The 18,510-nt window shown below is 38.7% G+C and overlaps 1 protein-coding gene across 8 annotated transcripts in view; it reads left to right on the top strand.

Moving 5' to 3' along the window:
• The window catches only part of HECW1 (HECT, C2 and WW domain containing E3 ubiquitin protein ligase 1), a 250,519-nt gene that overhangs the window by 161,119 nt on the left and 70,890 nt on the right, over nucleotides 1-18,510 (top strand). For all 8 annotated transcript variants that reach the window (XM_074541380.1, XM_074541369.1, XM_074541375.1 and 5 more), the window contains 3 exons: nucleotides 3,721-3,890; nucleotides 15,543-15,685; nucleotides 17,667-17,767. In XM_074541380.1, the coding sequence (XP_074397481.1) occupies nucleotides 3,721-3,890; nucleotides 15,543-15,685; nucleotides 17,667-17,767 (414 nt within the window). The remainder of the gene's footprint in view (nucleotides 1-3,720; nucleotides 3,891-15,542; nucleotides 15,686-17,666; nucleotides 17,768-18,510) is intronic.

Here is an 18,510-nt window from a genome sequence, read left to right as displayed (position 1 = left end):
ATTTCTAGGAAAATTCCATTGGCAAAGTCTTCTTATCCCTCGGGGACAACAGCTTTGAGCTCCCTTAACTTACTGCTGACGTATTGATGACCAGCCTAAATGTAATTAATTTAGATAACAGACTGCTCCAGAGTCTGGTTCTCTATCTGATTCTCCATCCTTTTCTGTCACGCTCCTATATGGAGCATGGGTCTGGTTGAATACCTTGCTACGTCTTTGGGAAATTGAAGTACTATCTTTATGGTAGTTTTGCTCATCATTTCTGTCAGAGAATCTCCTTGCTGAGCATGACTAAACGTGACTCTTCCATGAGCTTTTGGAAGCTTAATGACTTGTATTGAGGCAAAATCAAACATCGTAAAACACAGATGTGTTCTAGCTGAGTTGTTGGAATTTACATCCCCACCTGACTCCAATAAATGCACTGGTTCACTACAAAAATAGCCTCCATCACTATCCAGCCACCATCCCCCAAAGTTTGTCATGCTGCATGGCAAATAGATTTGCTGAATGATCCTTTATAAAGCAGACAGGGAAGTTGATGCCACACCTTTGGGACAGAGGGTACATGCATGCAAATGACCCAGTGTAAAGCTTCCTTAGGTCTCATCCAGGCACCTGGAGACCAGCATATATGGAAAGAAGGCTCTGAGTTGGAACAAATTCATAAGTCACTTGAGGACGGCAGCAGGCAGCAGCTAGTACAAACCATTTTTCTCCGGTGAAGACAGCCTGGGTGAAGTAGGATGCATGTACTTAAAAGTTGTGCAAGTCTGTGGCAGTGAAAGGCTGTAATTACTTTGTCTTTACCTGGATTTCTTCCTTCTGTCATCTGTCATGAGAGATGGCCTGACATTATTAAGCTGTTAGATGTATATAACCTCTTTCACACTAAAATGTGATTTATGACTAAATGAGAAACTGGCATATGATATATTATTAAAAATATGGTATATTTTTTTAAGAGACTGGATGAAAACACCTTTGCAAATCATAGATGAGTTATCTTTGTAGCATTTCCTCATATGCCTCCAAGAAACACACTCTAAAATTAGTGTACAGTGTACAGCAAGGTACATCCCAGCCTTCTGGAATTCGTTCATTCAACCAAAGATTTAAATTCATTTAGCTTCAGACCTTCACTTAAAAGTTTAGTATCTTCTGAACCTTGTTCTGAAGATGATAGAGAAAAATATTTGTATTTGGGAAAGCAGAATGGCTGTGATTCTTCTGTTGGGGAGTTATGCTGGAGTGGTAAGAGTTACAGCAGCAAGTTACAGGACCTACAGATGGTTTTGCTTCAAATGAAATGAAATTCTGCTTGTCTGCAGATATCCATATTTTTTAGTTTTGATGCTCTGTTTTTCACAGTGATGAGAATTTGTGGTGAGATATATAATTGGGATATTTGTCCTTGGGAAAGCTGATTCTGCTAGCCCTATTCATACTCTGGACAATAAAATTAAAATTTCTAACTGACTTTTTTTTTTTTTTTAAATCTGCATTACTGTGTAATTTCAGTAAGAAAATTACACAAATAAAATTTTGTGCCATGTGCTTTGCTAAATTACTTTTTTTCTCCTCATCTGAATACAAAAATGAGACTATTAACTGAGGCTGGGAGTACCTTCATCTTCATGACTGTGGCTCTAATTCCCATAACTGGAAAGAGGCTGTAGGTCATCCTCAATGTATTTTTATTATGATACATGATCTATAAGTATACATAATTGAGTGCTAGGTATTTTCTATCAGTAGAAAAATTACAGTATTTTGTTACTCTGTGGTACCCAAAGATAGCATGGTCTCTCTTTGAAGGAAAAAAAACTAACCCAGAAACATATACAGCAATAAATATTTCAGTTTCAGACTCTTTTGAGGAAGTATCAGAGAGAAAGAAAATAAGATCCCAGAGGTCTTTCTCTCCTTTCATATGTTAGCAGCCTCAGCTAATGGACTGCTGGTCCTTGTCATTCATACTCATTTTGCAATCTTGGTTTTTATTTCTTGAATGCATTTCTAACAGTACAACTTCCAAAGCAAAAGAATATGCCATATAGAATATCAGCAGGGCTGTTCTATGAGATACATGCTGGTTACACAGAGATTTTGCACTCAGAAGAAAAAGGGGGAAAAAAATCAGTGTTATCTTTTTGAAGCAGATAATTTTCTTTGTGTGATAGGATTGCTAGGACTGTGGCAGTACGTAGTTTCAGCAATGTACTTTCAAATAAGCTCTTAGTAGTGATGTCCTTTATTGTTTTTTGTTTGTTTGTTTGTTTTTTGTTAGAGAATGTCTCAAGAATGAGATTCTTAAAATACAGTCTGTTTCAGGACCATCTGTCCAACAGCTTTTGAATATGTGCAGCATGAATTGTGTGGTGGAATAAATGATTAAAACCAATGGAAAGAAAAGCAATTCTTTTTAATTTGCACGTTTTATTGTGTTGGCTATTACCACATGTTAAGGAAGCAACACACAACTGGGTTTGATATAGCTGTTTTCTGGAAAAAATACTGATGATGGTGTGCAGTGTGTATGATTTTCAGACTTATGCAAAATATCTGCCTTGAGGGTTTTTCATGGTCTCCCACAGCCTGCCAGAATAATTGGGTTTTTGATCAGAAGAGAATTAGAAGACTGTGAAAATTAATGTTTTCAAAAACTGCCAGAAGAAAAAATATGTGTTTAAATGGAATGTTTAGGTATGCATCTCTGCAGTTTTAGAAACCATTATGTCTAATACTTTTTATCTCTCCAATACAGCAAGAGGAAATAGGCAGAATGCAGTACAGTGCTTATACCCCAATGTGAAATAAAGCTTTAAATAGAGGAGAATCTCCATGCTAAGAGTGGTGGAAAATTAATTAACTACCGAACTCGCTAATAGGAATAAGTGCTTCTATGTGCCAAAGAAAGCTTAGAAATGCATCTGGAAAAAGAGAAGACCGAGGGGGTCAGTCTGTGTCTGTTGAGCTAAAATTAATGATATACCAGCAGATTAGTTTGCACTTCATCAGCTTCACAGGGACAGATCATAATGGGCATTGTGTCTTTCTTCAGAATGTTGTGGGGAAATTTTCAAATAAGTGCCTGGGCATTTTCTGTGTGTGCAACATATATTATGCTCCCTGGGAGTTCTGTAGCTGAAAAGCCCTGCTTAAAATTTGGACATTATAGACAAGAGTTTTCTTAAGGTGAAGTTAACCCGTGCAGGGAAGAAAATTATTTAAAGTGGGGAAAATGTGTAAAATGACTTCTTATATAGAAAAGAGTGGTGTAAAAGGTAAGATCTGTACAATGGTAAAATTGATACCTAGGAAAAATGGCATCCATTGGGCACTAAATGCCATGACTTTGACATTAAATGACAGGATCTCTTTTTCAGAGTAGTCCTTCCTTTTGTCAGGCTGAGCAAGTGCTCAGCTTATTAGAAAAATTAGTATATAACTTTAAGTTGCATAAATATTGGTTTAGAAGCTGAATCATTCTGCACAATCAGGCTGTAAATTTGCAGTTTCATTATGTAATAATTTGTAAATTGTAAATCACAAGATCATTATATGATCTTTGGCATTACATTGCCTTACAACAAACAGTTAGTTTTTTCACATTCCTGCCATGTTGTTTGAGTTCATTATCAGTTCCCTATATACTGTTCCTAGCATCCCAAAGAGATGCCTGGAATGTGAAAAATAATCTGCTTCTTTGCCTTTCAGATTTCCAGGCTTTCGGTCTGAAGAAAGGGATGTTCTTCAATCCAGATCCTTATCTGAAGATTTCCATCCAGCCTGGAAAGCATAGCATCTTCCCAGCCCTTCCTCACCATGGACAGGAGAAAAGATCTAAGATCATCTGTAACACTGTTAACCCTATCTGGCAAGGAGAGGTAAGCAGCTGGAGAGTTAAGCTGAGACTTTTCTTAAAGCATGGACATCACTCTGGTACTATTTTTTTTTATTTTTAAATTAAGTTCTTGGCTAAATAGTTGTTGAGCTAACTGTGTTTGATGTATTCTATGAGTACTTGTCTCAGTAATTAGCCACAAAGATGGGTGGTACATTAAAACTTTCGGTATACTTTCAGTGTAGGTTGTACTTCATTGGTGCAGTTTATAAAGTTGTTAATTAATGAAGGCAGGCATGAAACAGAATTGAAAAATAAACTTGCATAGCATGAAAGGCTGCTGCTAGATTTTATAGTGTTCTTACACAGAGACATTATATGAAGCTCAACAAGTATAGCATGCAAATAAAGAGAAGCAATATGACTGAAAAGCATCAGTGGCAACACAAATCAAAGGCAACTTTGGCACTTTGGGCCATCACCTTGAAGAAATAGTCTGTAGACTGCTTCTTTCTGTTGGAAGGACTTGTATGTATTAATGAGATCTGAGAGTTCAATTGCTGCCTGCTGTTTTTAAATTACATGCAAAATGGCAATAAGCAGCAAAGAATAAGGAATCTCTTTGGAATTAAAGGAGCCTGACATACTGGGTGTGATTTACTGGTGTGCTCTGTCACAACAATATCTCCACTGCAGGAAAGAGTAAAAGTAAATAAATACACTGCACAGATTTATTCAAATTAAAATGCAAATTGTGAAGTAGCTGAGGGATAATTAGGTCAAACTCTGTAGAGATGGAGCTGTGAGTGGGCAAAAAGACAGCAGAAATAGGATTGAATTCTCCTACCTGAAGAAATTAGATACCACATCAGGTTATGTGGTGGGTGGGGGAGGTTGTATGACTGGAAAAACAACCTTGAAACTAGTCAGAGAAAAATGCCTTCTAGCAGGACTTAATTGAGGACATTGTTATGAGGCATCCACCAAGTGATAACTTCTCTGTGGAGCCAAGCATCAGATGTATCTGGTTGAGAGCTCCCAGGTCCAGCTGTGGAAATGGTCAAGCTAGAGCTGGCGTGGAGGATCAGGCAGTGGCAGAAATCTTTCAGTGAAGTGCATAAGACCCAGAACTAGAGGGAAGCAGGTATGAAGGGGAGACTTGCTCTCTGAGTGTGATACTCAGTACATAGGCTCTGATAAAACGTCACAGGTGTCTTCTCCTCAAGCTGTGCCAAATGGCTGAGTTTGTGGGCTAACATTTCTTTTCCAAGTGGTGTTTGGCAGCAAGAAAAGGAGAAACAATGAAATGGCCTAATTATGGACATGGGAAAGCAAAAGAGCACAGCTGGCTTCCAGCTTTGCTGTTCAGCCCCCAGGTTTTCTTCATCGCTTGCAAGCATGCTGCTTCCCTCTTTCTGTTGTTAGCCTGTGAGGGGCAAGGGAGTTTAAAGGAGCCAAGCCATGTTTAGCATGTTCTCCTTCTGCCTTCTCCTCAGCTGATATTGGGATGTTTAACTGCATGCATTTGTGCTGCAGTCTGTGCAATCAGCCTGTCTGAACTCCTTGTTTTGTTACTGAAAAGCTTCATTGGTTTCTGCTGCACAGAAGACCATAGACCTGATTTTCTGCAACCTTCATGGGACAAGGGGAAAAGGAAGACTGAAAACTGTTGCTGAATCATGGTGGTAGCCATTCTTCTGTCCACCCTTTTCACTCATGGATGTGAATACATGAAGTGATAAAATAGTGAGGACTCTTAGCCATTTCATTAAGAGTATCAGTCACAAGTTGTTTCCGCAAAAACAAATTTTAGCAATGTACTATTTCAGAAGGGTGATTCTTTCCTTAGATTCTCTGTCACTCCATGTGGATAGAAAGCAAATGTTCTTTTTTTTTTTTAATTGAATGTCCTATCTGATTTGTATTGGATGCTAAACTTGAAAAAAATCTGAAATGGAGAAATAAAATTATTGAAATATCTGCAGACAAGGATCTTTCTATATGTTCTTGATTACCCTTGAGCAAATTCAGAAAGAGTCAATTCAGTTTTCAAGGGCTTTAGCACTAAAAGTCCTACAGACTAAAAGATGTCTGATTTACTTATATTAATTTGTTCTGGTATTCTTCCTCATATACTTACTAGGCTGCTCTGTTTGTATAGTAACCACCTGCATTATACAAACACGCTGGGAGCACCCTGATACCTCAGGCAAATTTTCATCTGTCTCATGTAATATTGATGATCATCTTCATTTCATAGGCTGTTCAAATGCTGTTCAGCACAAGTTTTCCTGACTTAAAGCTATTCTTTCATTGCTCTGATTTGCAGTACTTTGTACAAGGAGACAAGGAAATGGAAATTTCTTACAGATAAGGAGTAGCAAGTGACAATCTGACACTTGCAGCAGGGCTCACTGTAGAAGTGAAAGAGCCCTCACGCTGAGACAAGTTAAAGCCCAAGGTGGTGACTTATCCTGATAGAGAGACATCATTTTGAACATGTTTCTATATGTTTCCACGTGCTCTTCAGAAACATCTGTAATGTTAAATAATTGAGTGCCTGGAAACCACGTGGCACTGGACAGCTGGACTCTACAGTCCCAGATTAAGCAGGTATTGCCCTGCCAGCCCATGCAGTTGCAAAAGCACAAAAGGTGAATAGTCCTATCATGCTTAATGGAGATAAAATGCAAAGAAAATCTCAGAAGGAAGTGCCCATTTTCCAACTCTTGTGTATATATAATGGAATTGAGAAGGATGGATGCTTATCTTCTAATATAGATTGTAGAAAAATAATGACACTAATGACACATGAAAAATAATAACAATATTTCCATATTGCTTCATATTGAACCAATATATGTGCTGTCATGTGGTTTGGAAATGGCTCATTTAAAAAGATTTAAATTTTCAGAAATCAGTGAAGTGATACACAGCTCAGACAAGTAAGAGAACACAGGAACAAAGCAAAGTGGTTTAAAAAGTAGTTCACATACCTCCAACTGGATAGGAAATTCTATGGTTTGGCAGATAAAGTACTTAAGGTTTCTGGACTTAACTTAGATGTATTTATGGTATTTCTTTCTTAACTATGGCAGCTTGAGCAGAATGTTTCCTCAATTCTTGTTTTATTTACTAGTGAGTGGAAGGAGAGCTCTGAGGAGTGGCCAATGAGATGACTATAAAAATTGGCTGATGCAACTGCTCAGCACACTTAAAGTAGTAGGAATGTCTTCTGTTAAATAACACATTAATTTCAACTCCAGTAATCTAACTCTGGAGGAGTAGACTACCCTAAAATGGGAGCCCAGTACTAGGTTAAAACAATCTCAACTTCCTGTGGTTTCACTCCTTGTTTCTTTGCCTCAGCTTTTACAAACACTATAAAATATAGTTGAGACAAAAGAGTGTTTGGAATGGCTGCCTTATCACTCTGAAGACAGCCACATTTCACTAGTGAATTAATTGACGTGAATAAGCAGAGAATTAACCACTAGCAGTTAGTATGTCAGATCTGATACACAGATGTACAGGATTTTCATGCTCCCTGCACCTCAGATAATTCACAGCATTTCAAAAATATTGCACTTGAATAATTTCTCACGTAAGCTGTCTCTTGAGATTACCAGTGCAAAATCAGAGGAAGGAAGCACTCAGGGGCTTGAACACCAGTGGGAGGTGGCTTCTGTAGTGCAGACATCATCAGTGATAGAAGCACTGAGTTTGGATGCTGCCTGCAGGAATGCCAAGATGCAGCTGACTCTCTGAGTGCTGTTGGGTGACTGCTTTTCTTAATGCAGAGTTATAACTTGGGCAATGATTCTGTTATCCTGAATGCTGAAGTGCTATGTAATAGACCACCCAGCAGTTCTGGGACTAGAAAACGTTTGCCAAAGTAGCCAGATCAGGCAGTAAGGGGTTTATGTAAGCTCTGTTCCTCTCTAGACGCTTTATGTTGGCTGATAAAATGGGTGCTACCTGGTGTAGCACAAACCTAGAGTCATACAAGCAGGGGATGCTTGGCCAAAGCTGAGTCTTTCCAGAGCAGAGTAAAATCATTGAAGATGATGTTTTATATATTTGAATCAACAGTATAAATTTACACTAAAGTGGGTTGTGCTTGATCTGATTTTGATCTAATATTCAGAACACTAGAATGCTGTCAGCCCTACCATGGCCTTATAGAAGCATTCTGTAATTTCAACAGAAGACCAAAATAAAAGCAACAGAAACATCACACTGACTGAATTCCTTATTGTTTAGCCTGGATAAGCTTTTCTCCCTTCTACTGCCAAATACAGATATGCTGTAGGACCTTGGAGGCCTTCACACCTAAGCATGAAAACAATATACAGGTGAGGTCAAATCCAGATCCTGAACTTCTTAAGAGTTTCACCAAAGGTATTATCAGGACTGAGTGAAGCCTTGTGAGTGGTAGCTTCCCTGTATAACATTTCTGCACACATGTCCAGGTAAAGAGTAAAACATTGTTTGACTACACAGACAAGCTGTAGCTTTACAGCTAGAGATTTTAAGATCTGTTGATGACTGAAGTATCAAAGCCCAAGACAACTTTAGCTTCTTCAGGAATGGGTTGTGGTGTGAGAAATCATCTAGATTTTTTTTTAGGATATTATTCTTCTAGAACTGTATTTTACTTGCAACTTCTGCATCTAGAAGACTATCAGTCTTGCTAGCTTGGTATATTACTGATGATGAGAGTCTTCAAATATTTTCAGTCTTTGCTGTGCTAATAAATTTGTAGTCAATTTTGAGATGAATCTGAGGGAGAAGTCCAGAAAGCCAATTTTCTGAAGGCCCTATCTGACTTGGAAGGAGTTCAGTAGAAAGGAATGAATCAGACTTTAGAAAATCAATGTGTGCATTTATGTGAATCCCTTTTATGGTAGGGAAAAAAACCACTCAACAATTGTGCCATGCCATAATAATAAAGAACTGCATTGGATTTGTCCCCCTGCAGTCTCTGCTGTGCTCCAGCAGTCTCTCATAGTAGGAAAAGGCATGTCCCCACCCACAGCAGCAGTGGAGCTCTGCCCGTGGCAATACTGACTCTGCAGTATTTTGTCTTGTCACTGAGGATTACTGTAGAAAGCTTAAGAAACTGGAATTCATGATGAGCTTATCCAGCTGTTGGTGCAAAGTAATTTTATATGGGAAAATAATGATATGTAGAGTAGGTTTTTGAATGAAGAACAGAGTAATACAGACAGAAAGTGGCGTATGCAGTAAGACTGTAATGGTTTCATTGGAGTATTTGAAACAAAACCCACTAATGAAATATTCAGCTGAAAGAATAAATTTATCTTCATCCATCAAATATAATTCACAGCCTTTTAAGATTTACTTCTGCTTATATCAACCCTGTACATGAAGGATATCAGAAATAAATTTTATTTTTAAATCTATTGCTTATTCAACTCCCAAATCAAGAGCTCAATTCTTCCTGTCACCAGTGTATTAATTTATCTATCTTTATTATACTGACTTTATTATACTGTCTACCAATTATTATACTGACGGTTTTAAAAGAATTTGACTTGCCCATAACTTGTCTGATTGGTGCTAATGGACATGGTCTGTTCATTTCAGCAATTTCCTTGATAGTGCTATTGAGTCACTGGGATCCATCTGTGTTCAGAGATGCAAACAAATTTGGTAAAAATAAAACATGGAAACGAATCATCACCAGTAGCTGGCTTTCTATGAAAACTATTCCAAAGTCTGGAAGTGGTTCTATTCTCTTATAAATGGATATATATGTATTCTGCCAAGTCAGCATTAGCATGGGCCTTTGTTCTTTACCTTATATGTCATGCATTAAGGTCCCCTCAAGATCTGTTCACATTAATTAAATTAATCATCTGTGTCTGTAACACCATTGCTGAGCCTAGAAGCAAACAGGCGCTGAAAAGTAGGTTACTGTCTGAAACTCTTTCAGTGGTGTTTACTACAGTGTTTACACATTGTGCTTGAAGATGCCAGCAGTAATGTAAAATCAGATATACATTTAGATAATTGAGATAGTGTGAGAGTATGAAAGTCTCAGCTGATTCTAGGTAGCTTTGATTCTGATTTGTGTCTCTGTGAGAGTCAATCTGCTGGAGGCAGCTGTGTAAAATCTGTGTAAAATGAAGGAGAATCCTAATGACTTATTAATGACTGGAGCCGAAATTGATGATACACTGCTTAACCCAAAAAGAGTTAACATGTCAATATGTTGCTGTGATTTTCTTTATCATGCCACTTTTGCTCTTTACTCTCCCTCCATTTCTGAATTTCTGTGGAAATAATTAATTATACCCTATTGATTTTTGATGCCTGAGAAAATATCAGCTTAAGGTTTTCCATTGGCAGGAGCATTTTAAGGATAAGCCTGGTACAGATTCTCTCTCTCAGTGTGTAATAAGTTGTGCTATAATGCTGTAGCTCTTCTGTTAGCGAGGAATTAAATGATCTTCTACTGTCCTACTCCCTCTTTGCATTAAAGGTGTAGGAACAAAACATCATTGCATCTCTTGCCACTGTAGCAAGCGGGACAGGCATTGGCAAATGGCTGAAGAAGTGGGGAAATTAGAGATGAAATGACTTGGCATCTAGAGCAAGTCTGTTTCCTCCCAGACAGCATAATTCCAGAGAGATGCAATTACACCCTAAAAATGAAATAATTGAAGAAGACATTGGGAAAATAATACACATACTAACTTGTTCTGTTGATCATGGTTCGTAACAATTCTCTGGGTTTGTGTATAATAGTATTTGTGTTCCATTCAAGAGATCCATTTCAAAGCAAATCTCCTGCTCTCCCCACTAAAGACACTGCTTGTCATTCCAGAAGTGCATGAACTCAATTACTCTCAGCAGAAGGGAAGTGAACAGATGTGCTCCAGGAGTGCACCAAGCACTTTTCAGACAATAAATGGGAGTGAACTCAATCCAGGGCACCAGCCTGGAGTCAATTCATGGTAAAACCTTTGCAACATGTCTGGATGTGTTAGTCAGGTGCAGAGCACCAGCTGCTTTGCTCTCCAGATCCACTCACATTGTACCATAAATCTTCCTAATGCAGACATGGCCAAGTCATTCCAGAGGTTAGGAAACATCAGCCTCCCCAGGGCCTCCTTTCTGCAAGTCACAAGTGCTCTTTTTCCCCAGTATACCAGGGATTGTCAATCATTGCTTGTGTTCAGACTTTCTGATTGTAACTTCTTTTTAGGAATACACCTGACAGACAGCCATTTTTTTCTAACAGTCCTAATACATTTCTAGAGGAAAATAAAAACGTTTTCCCCTCTGGAGGGTCTTGACTCTTTCCCAAAGCCTCTAAGTTATGGGGATTTTCAATCTGAGATTCTTCCAAACGCAAGGGCAGCTGGTTCACTACCTTGTCCTTTCAGTGGAGGACCTCCTCATCTTTCCTATAAAGGAGAGCTCTTGCATCCCTAGCTGGTAAGGATCAGATACCACATTGACAAGGTGGGGTCAGAAGCTATTTCTAGGGCCAGGCCCTCTGCTGAGGCAGTCTGCTGTCTCCTTCGTGGAGTGTGCTGTGTCATGTGTCATCTCAAATTAAAAGAATTTGAGATTTTACGGCAAGTTGGCTGTAAAAATAAACAGGGCAATGCACTGGTAGTTACTGGCTTGGGCTAATCAGTGAATAGAGATTTAACTTCCTGTTTGTTACCTGCTCATCCACTGACTGCTGTAGATGATATATAAATTTGTGGTTTGCCCATTACTTGCAAGAGTTTTGTTGCTTACATTTTATATAATGCATTTTACTTTATTTTTGGTTATGGATCAAGTGAAAACTTCAAGTTCACTTAAATAAATTGTTGTGAATTGTTTTTTACAGCTGTCCTGTTGTCTGCTATTATCCAAATGAACACATAATCAGTCATTAGACAAAGTTTTCTTCTTGGTCTTTAGACTTGAAACTGTAGCTATTCTGGTAGATGAGTTGCCACCCGTGTTGAAATCCATTACTTCCTTTGAGATATTTTTTTATTTGAGTAAAAGAAAGGCTTAGACAGAGTCACAAACCACTTCCATGGGGCCATTGTCAAGTTTGGTGTAACTCTGAACAGCTGGAGAGTCTAAAGCTTTGGACATGATATTAAAATTTAAAAACTGCCAGAAATTATACTTTCACTATACTTTGTTTTTGACTATGGGGAAAAAATGCCCATTTATGTAAACTGCAGTATGCTCCTCTACAGTTAGTCTCAGTGTAAAATTTAGTTTAGTGACTTTGTATTCCAGCAGGTTCCATGAAGTTCTTGACCAGTCTTGCAGGGTTTGCACTAGTGGTTGTGATTCAAAAGACTTAAACTTTTGTTGGGAAGAATTAAAGGAACCAATGAACAAGCCCACAAAGTGAGCTGTGGCCCCAGTGAAAATATTTAGGGTAAAGATTGCTGGTTTATATTGTGAAAGAAAATACCCAGTAGTCAATGCCAGATGAAAAAGATAAAAGAATCTGGCTTCAGGTAATGACTGTCAAAAAAATCAGAAGTATTTTTTTAAATAGTATACTTGGGCTTATTATGCTAAAGTTTTTGTAGTCTTGTTTTTCCTCTGCAATTATGAGTATTATACTTTTTAAAATGTGAAAGCTGAACTTCTGACTTAATTCTGTAACACTAAGAGTTTTAAGAATAAGAAAAGTTCAAAATAACAGAAGACTTACATTAAAAATAGTAATAGTAAGATAAAAAAATGTCAGCAGGCTTGTTCTTAAAATGCAGCTCTTTTGGTTATCAATGGTGAAGTTTCTGGGCATGTGTTAGAAGATTCATCAAACTTCCCTCCTCCTGAAGACAGTTGATTTTTATCTCTCTTGTGATTTTGCAGCCTCCTTTCTTACCCCTCCTTGGAATGAATTATTAATCACAACATCCCTGAGTGTTAACCCAAGGGTACAGCAGAATTTATAATCAATGTCTTTTTGTTTGGGTGTTTGTTTGGGGTTTGGGGGGCTTGGGGGTATGGTGGGGTTGTTTTGTTTTCCTTTGTCTGGGATTTTGGTTTGTTTTTTTTTTTTTTAACTTAGATGTGAAGCTTATGCTTTCATTTTCACAAACTGGCTGCTGTGTGATAATTGGCAAATATTAGGCAAAAAGAGGATTTAATTTATTCCATAAGTAATATATTAGTATTTATGTTAGTTATGTTGGATAATACCATGAAGCACAGAGTCCTTCCTCTTCCAGACAGACAGGGTAGTAGAGGCCAAGGCTTTGAGCAGTGTAAGTACAATCAATATTTTGTGGCTAAGGTACAGGGTCTGGCACTTGTCAGAAAAGATGGTGAAGGACAAGAGGGAAACTACGATTTGATGGTGATTTGCTTCCACATCCAAAGATTACATTCCAATCATTAAGTGTCACAAGAAACATGTTTTCAAAAGTGATTCATGGTTTTTGAAAATGCATTTGTAAGTCTCTGAGTTCTCAAACCAAGGTGTTTTGCTGCGATCCATTTTTTCAGAGGGCTAGATGCCCATTTGTTCTACAAACAATGATTCCTTTTGGATTTTCAGTGTGGATGGCATCAGCCTGAGGCACCTGCAGTCAGAGATTGCCTTAGAAAAATCTTGCCCGATAAGAATCAAACTAGATGAGAGCAACAGCAGGAGCAACTTCTTAGATAATGGAAAACTGAATTATGTAAAATTATCACTGTTTTACAAGCTGTGTCCAAACCCATTTCAGTGAGTTCACTTTTGGTGTCAAACTGCAGTTGCCTGCACGTGGCAAAGCCTTTGAGCTCTGCCACAGGACACTTCTGGTCTTAAAGGCTTAACTGTGTTTTCAAAATGCTGCTGGTTTTATGAGTGAGAACATCCTTCTAGAGGAAACATTTGGGAGCTGTGATGATGGACCAGGGCCTGGTCCCAGGGCAGTCTTGGTATACCAAAATGCAACAGTTTGGCCGGTGATGGAATCTGAACATAATTGGATTTTACACTTTTTATGGAATATGCTGGTGTTTGTATGTCTTGAGGCACAGTTGTTAAAGAGAAAAGGGACATTTTCTTTGGCCGATTCCAGTACATCTTGCTGCTTGGATCCACACTGCTCAGTTGCTGATTATTACTCTGGAAAAGGTCAATGTGTGTCCTGGGCAAGGAAGGAGCTATCAGGCTTGGTTCCATGTGATACTATGAAAATAAATTTCCATGCAGATTCTGATTTGCTTCAGAGTTGCACCACAAGACAATATATTATTGACCTCAGGAGATTCAGATCATTAAACCTACATTTTGCTTTTCACTTGGGGACAGTTCTCTCTCTACCTGTGTGTGTGCGTGCTCCACCCCAAAGAGACTATACTTACAATATAGGAGTCAACAGCACAAAAAAGGAGAGTTCATTAAATGGCAAATTGTTCTATGCCACAAAAATTCACTTTAAAGTTAATTCCCTTCTTCTGCTTTCAAGTGTCAAGAACTGGTAGTTACTCAAGGTTTTTAGTAGGTGAAACAGTAATAGTAAGACAACTTATTTTTTAAGGCAACTTTGTGTATACATGGGGAATTCAGGTTCTCCTGTTTGGTGCATTTATCTTAATTGGTAGCTGTTGCAAAGATGTAGAAGAAAGCAAGAATAAAATAACACTTTAGCTCGGTTGAATTGTTCTTCTCTGATTAATGACATTTTTGCAGCGTGTGATTAACAGAATATCCCATTCATGTTGTTTTCACTTGAAGCCATTTAAACTAAGCATCTCTGAATTAGACCATGATTCAATAGAGCGAGTGATTTAGTGCTATAACTCCAGGTCTTGGTAACCCAGAGAATGATTCTGTTGTGGAGATTGGGTTTGGCAGGGGGAAACCTAGAAAAATCCTTTCATCCATCTCAATATTCACTTAACACAGAAGCTGTCTTCCAGATCAATACTGACCTCTCAGGTGAAGTGGTTTGACAGTTTGCCTGCTATTGTGCACCATAGCACAAATGTGCTTTTTTGATTGATTATATTCTAGTAGTAGCAGATGTTTGGAAAAATTATTGTGACCTGTGTCACCAGCTCCACACCTGTGCTGAATTTAGCCAGTCTAGGAGAAAGCAAAGCCAAGTTACTGAATATATTTTCTCCTCACTACTATTTTTAAATTGACCTTTGGGACATCTAGACATCTGCAGGTGCCCTAATGCTCTCATGCTTGTTCCTGTAATCTAAAATATCACTCTCCTTGTTCCTATCCCAGATTTGCATGCACACAGTCTCTAAAAGCTTACTGAAACATTACTGACAAATAGATGTTCTTATGACCAGATCAGCTGAGACAGCAGTCAACACATTTCAATGTACTTGGTGACAGGAGCAGTTTTAGATGGTGCTGTTCCTGTTTTTCTCATTATTGTTTGTGAAAGTAGCCTGTGCTGTGGCTTTCCTTCTGGTTGAACTCTTTGTGAGACTGTGGCTTGAACCAGGGTAGGAGGCTGATCCAGATAAATAGAGTTTTCAGAGTTCTTCCTTTTTAAACTGGAGCATAGATGAATAGAAAAAGAGGTATTTCAAAACAATCTATCTGAAAAGAGTGATCACGTATCATTCACCTCACTAGGTGCTCACATCTCTGTGCTGAGGTGTTCCTCTCAGCTGTAGTACTCTGTGTTGCTGTGGCCCAGCCACCAGCTTATTGTTCTGTGCCCTTCTTTTATTTCAGCAATTCAGCTTTGTCTCCCTGCCCACGGATGTCCTGGAAATAGAAGTTAAAGACAAATTTGCAAAGAGCCGACCGATCATCAAGCGTTTCCTGGGAAAGCTCTCCATGCCGGTTCAGCGCCTCTTGGAAAGACATGCCATAGGGTAAATGTTGCTGCTTGCATTGTTCAACGAGTGTGTTGCTGTTCTGAAGTCCCTGGTGATATATCATTATTGCAATATAATGATGTTGAGGGGAAGTTATTAAACTGACGCTTGTCTGATAAATGGTGTTGGTTTTAATTAGACTTTATAGGACTATGGGCCAGACAGAATTCCCTCCATAACCGTATGCATGGTGTTTTGAAAAGTGAGAGCTGGCATTTAGGAAAGAAAATGTTTTTTTGTGTATCGTGGCTGCGAATTTGGAGAGTGCAATATTTTCAATTTGAATATTCTTTTAATGTTATCATCAGGCTGTTTTCATGTTTCAGGGAATCACCTATGGGCTAAAAACATGCCAGATCTGTTTCTTCTCTTTTAAATTTCTGGAAAGGGGAAATATTATAAAAATATATACGTGGCATGTTGTAACTAATGCTTTCTGACCCTACCCCACTGCCAAGGAACAACCTTGAGCTCACAAGCGCTGCCCTGCTTCCCCATTGCATGAAAGTCCTGGGAAAGTGTATGCTGCCAAAATAACACAAACCAATTTAAGGAAGACGGATAGTAATCAGAAAAAGCCAAAAAGCTGTCTCTAAGCCTGTAACGTTCAGACCTTGAAGAGCAAGGGAGAAAAAGAATCCATCTTATGAGGAAAGCATATGCAATGCAGTTTCCAAGAAGGCATTTCTGATAATTGGATCTCAAATCAGCAGAGCAGCAGGAAGATGAGCTTGTTGGAAGTGTTTCTGAACAGCTGGTTCAGAAACTGGCTGTGATATTGACAGCTGAATCTACCAGAAGGGACTAAGCTACTTCCCTGTTTCTCAAGTAAAGATAGAGTAGCTTTTTAGAAACCAGATGGGTAAGAACAGCTTTGGGAAGGTAGAACTCTGTAACTGGTATCACTGGCTTTCCTCTGTATGAGATTTCTCATCATCTTCTGATTATAACTTCCTATTTTACTTCCTTGTTGTAAACACTGTCTATCTAAGGATGTACTTTGCCAAGAGCAGTGCCTCCAACCTGCTCTAGATCTGGCTCAGTTTTAATACCATAGTGGCATTTAAATCTCAGGCAAGCTCAGTGAGAAGTATGCACACAAGTTCAAAGAGGTTGTATGCAAATCTCAAGGTCGTCTCATTTATATGAGTTTCTGATGCATGTGAAACTATGCTAGCAAGTATATTTGGCTCAACTGGAGGTGAACTGTGTTTCTTTCAAAACATGTATGACTATTTAGTGAACCCGTTACACTCAAGATATGCTTTGCAAAGATTGATTCAGCCTCATTGTGGGCAGCTGGGAAGTTAATCTCTTCTATAGTTTCATTCTGTTCTGAGGGGTGGATGAAGTGTGGCAAAGGGAGGGACCTGCACAAGAACAGAATGGAGTCATTGATCAACCTTGTCAGGAAGGTGTTCTCCTGATATTTCAGCTTCATAGAGGTAAGAGGGGTGGAAAGAGATGAAGAGCAGTCAATCAGCCAGTTTAGACAGAGAAGGTGGTATGCGGGGACTGGCCTGCACAGGGTTTGGTAAACAAGAACTGGAAAGCTGAATTTTACAGACATGGTGAAGGGATGAAAATACAGAAATGTGAGGTTCTATGAAAAGGTAGATGGTCAGATCTGTAGGGAAGCAAATTCTCGTTACAATAGCTGAAGTGGGAGTTGTTTGCTTCCCATGTCGCTATTTTCATACCCATACTGCAGAAGTTTCATTCCCACTGTTCTCTCAATATTTATACATATGTGCTTGTGTGTCCCAGCAGCCTGTCTTACTGTTCCATTGTAATTGAAGACATTGTCCTCTCCTCTGCCATTTGTTCTCTTGTATGCAAGTCAACATGCCCTCATGGCTGGGATGAATAGCCTTTATGTATTTTATTATGGATTTTTGTAGGACACAGCAGATGTATCTATGCACAGTAGACATAGGGTAGGTTATAGTCTATTGTGACAATATTTGTTTTCTTTCAGGGACAGGGTTGTAAGCTACACTCTGGGTCGCAGACTTCCTACAGATCATGTCAGTGGCCAGCTGCAGTTCCGATTTGAGATAACTTCTTCCATCCATCCAGGTAATTCTCAGTCTTAACCCATCATTTATCTAGATTTCTAGAATTTTTCTTTGTTTGTTTGCATTCTTTCTCTTTAGAAATCTGCATTAATTCCTGGCTGTTCTGGGACTTTAGGTACAGTCATGAGCAAAGGGAAGTGCATAAAGTCCTGCATCACAGGATGCATCATGAGTCACAATTTCTTCCCTCTTTCCCCTTAGGACAGAGCTACTGGTGTCTCATATACCCCTGTTATTGACTGTTCCAAATATTCCACCACATCACTGGGAGAAAAGAGAGTGGAAAACTAAAGTCTCATCTGCTTCTCTGTCACCTGCCCTAGTGAAAGTGTTATATGGGGTGCTATTTGTAGTTATCTGCGTTTGAGCACTTCAAAAGTAAAAATGGAGAATGTAATACCAAAGATGATTAGAAAATGTCTCAATTTAATTATTTTTAATGAAAAAAGTAAAACAAAAAATAATTCTATGTCCCACTTCTTGCCTCCCTCTTAGTTTGGTTTTGGTTCGTGTTCTCTTGTAGTAATTTGGAAGTGACTGTCATGATTGCCTAAGGTTGAAGTTGGTTTTCATGTCACAGTCTCAACAGTATTTCTCAGGGACTCTTTGCTTCTCAGGCTCTCTGCCCTCTCTGCTACAGTTTGTCAAGCCAACAGCAAGCTGCATTAGTAGCTGGAAATCATTGCTTTTCACTTGCTGGAAAACCCTGATTTCTCTCTTTTGACTATTTGAATGGCATGAAAG

The sequence above is a fragment of the Zonotrichia albicollis genome, chromosome 1 (genome assembly GCF_047830755.1).
Source record: "Zonotrichia albicollis isolate bZonAlb1 chromosome 1, bZonAlb1.hap1, whole genome shotgun sequence".
NCBI lineage: Eukaryota > Metazoa > Chordata > Aves > Passeriformes > Passerellidae > Zonotrichia > Zonotrichia albicollis.
The sequence above is the reverse complement of the archived record's forward strand: the minus strand, read 5'-3'. Positions and strand labels throughout refer to the sequence as shown.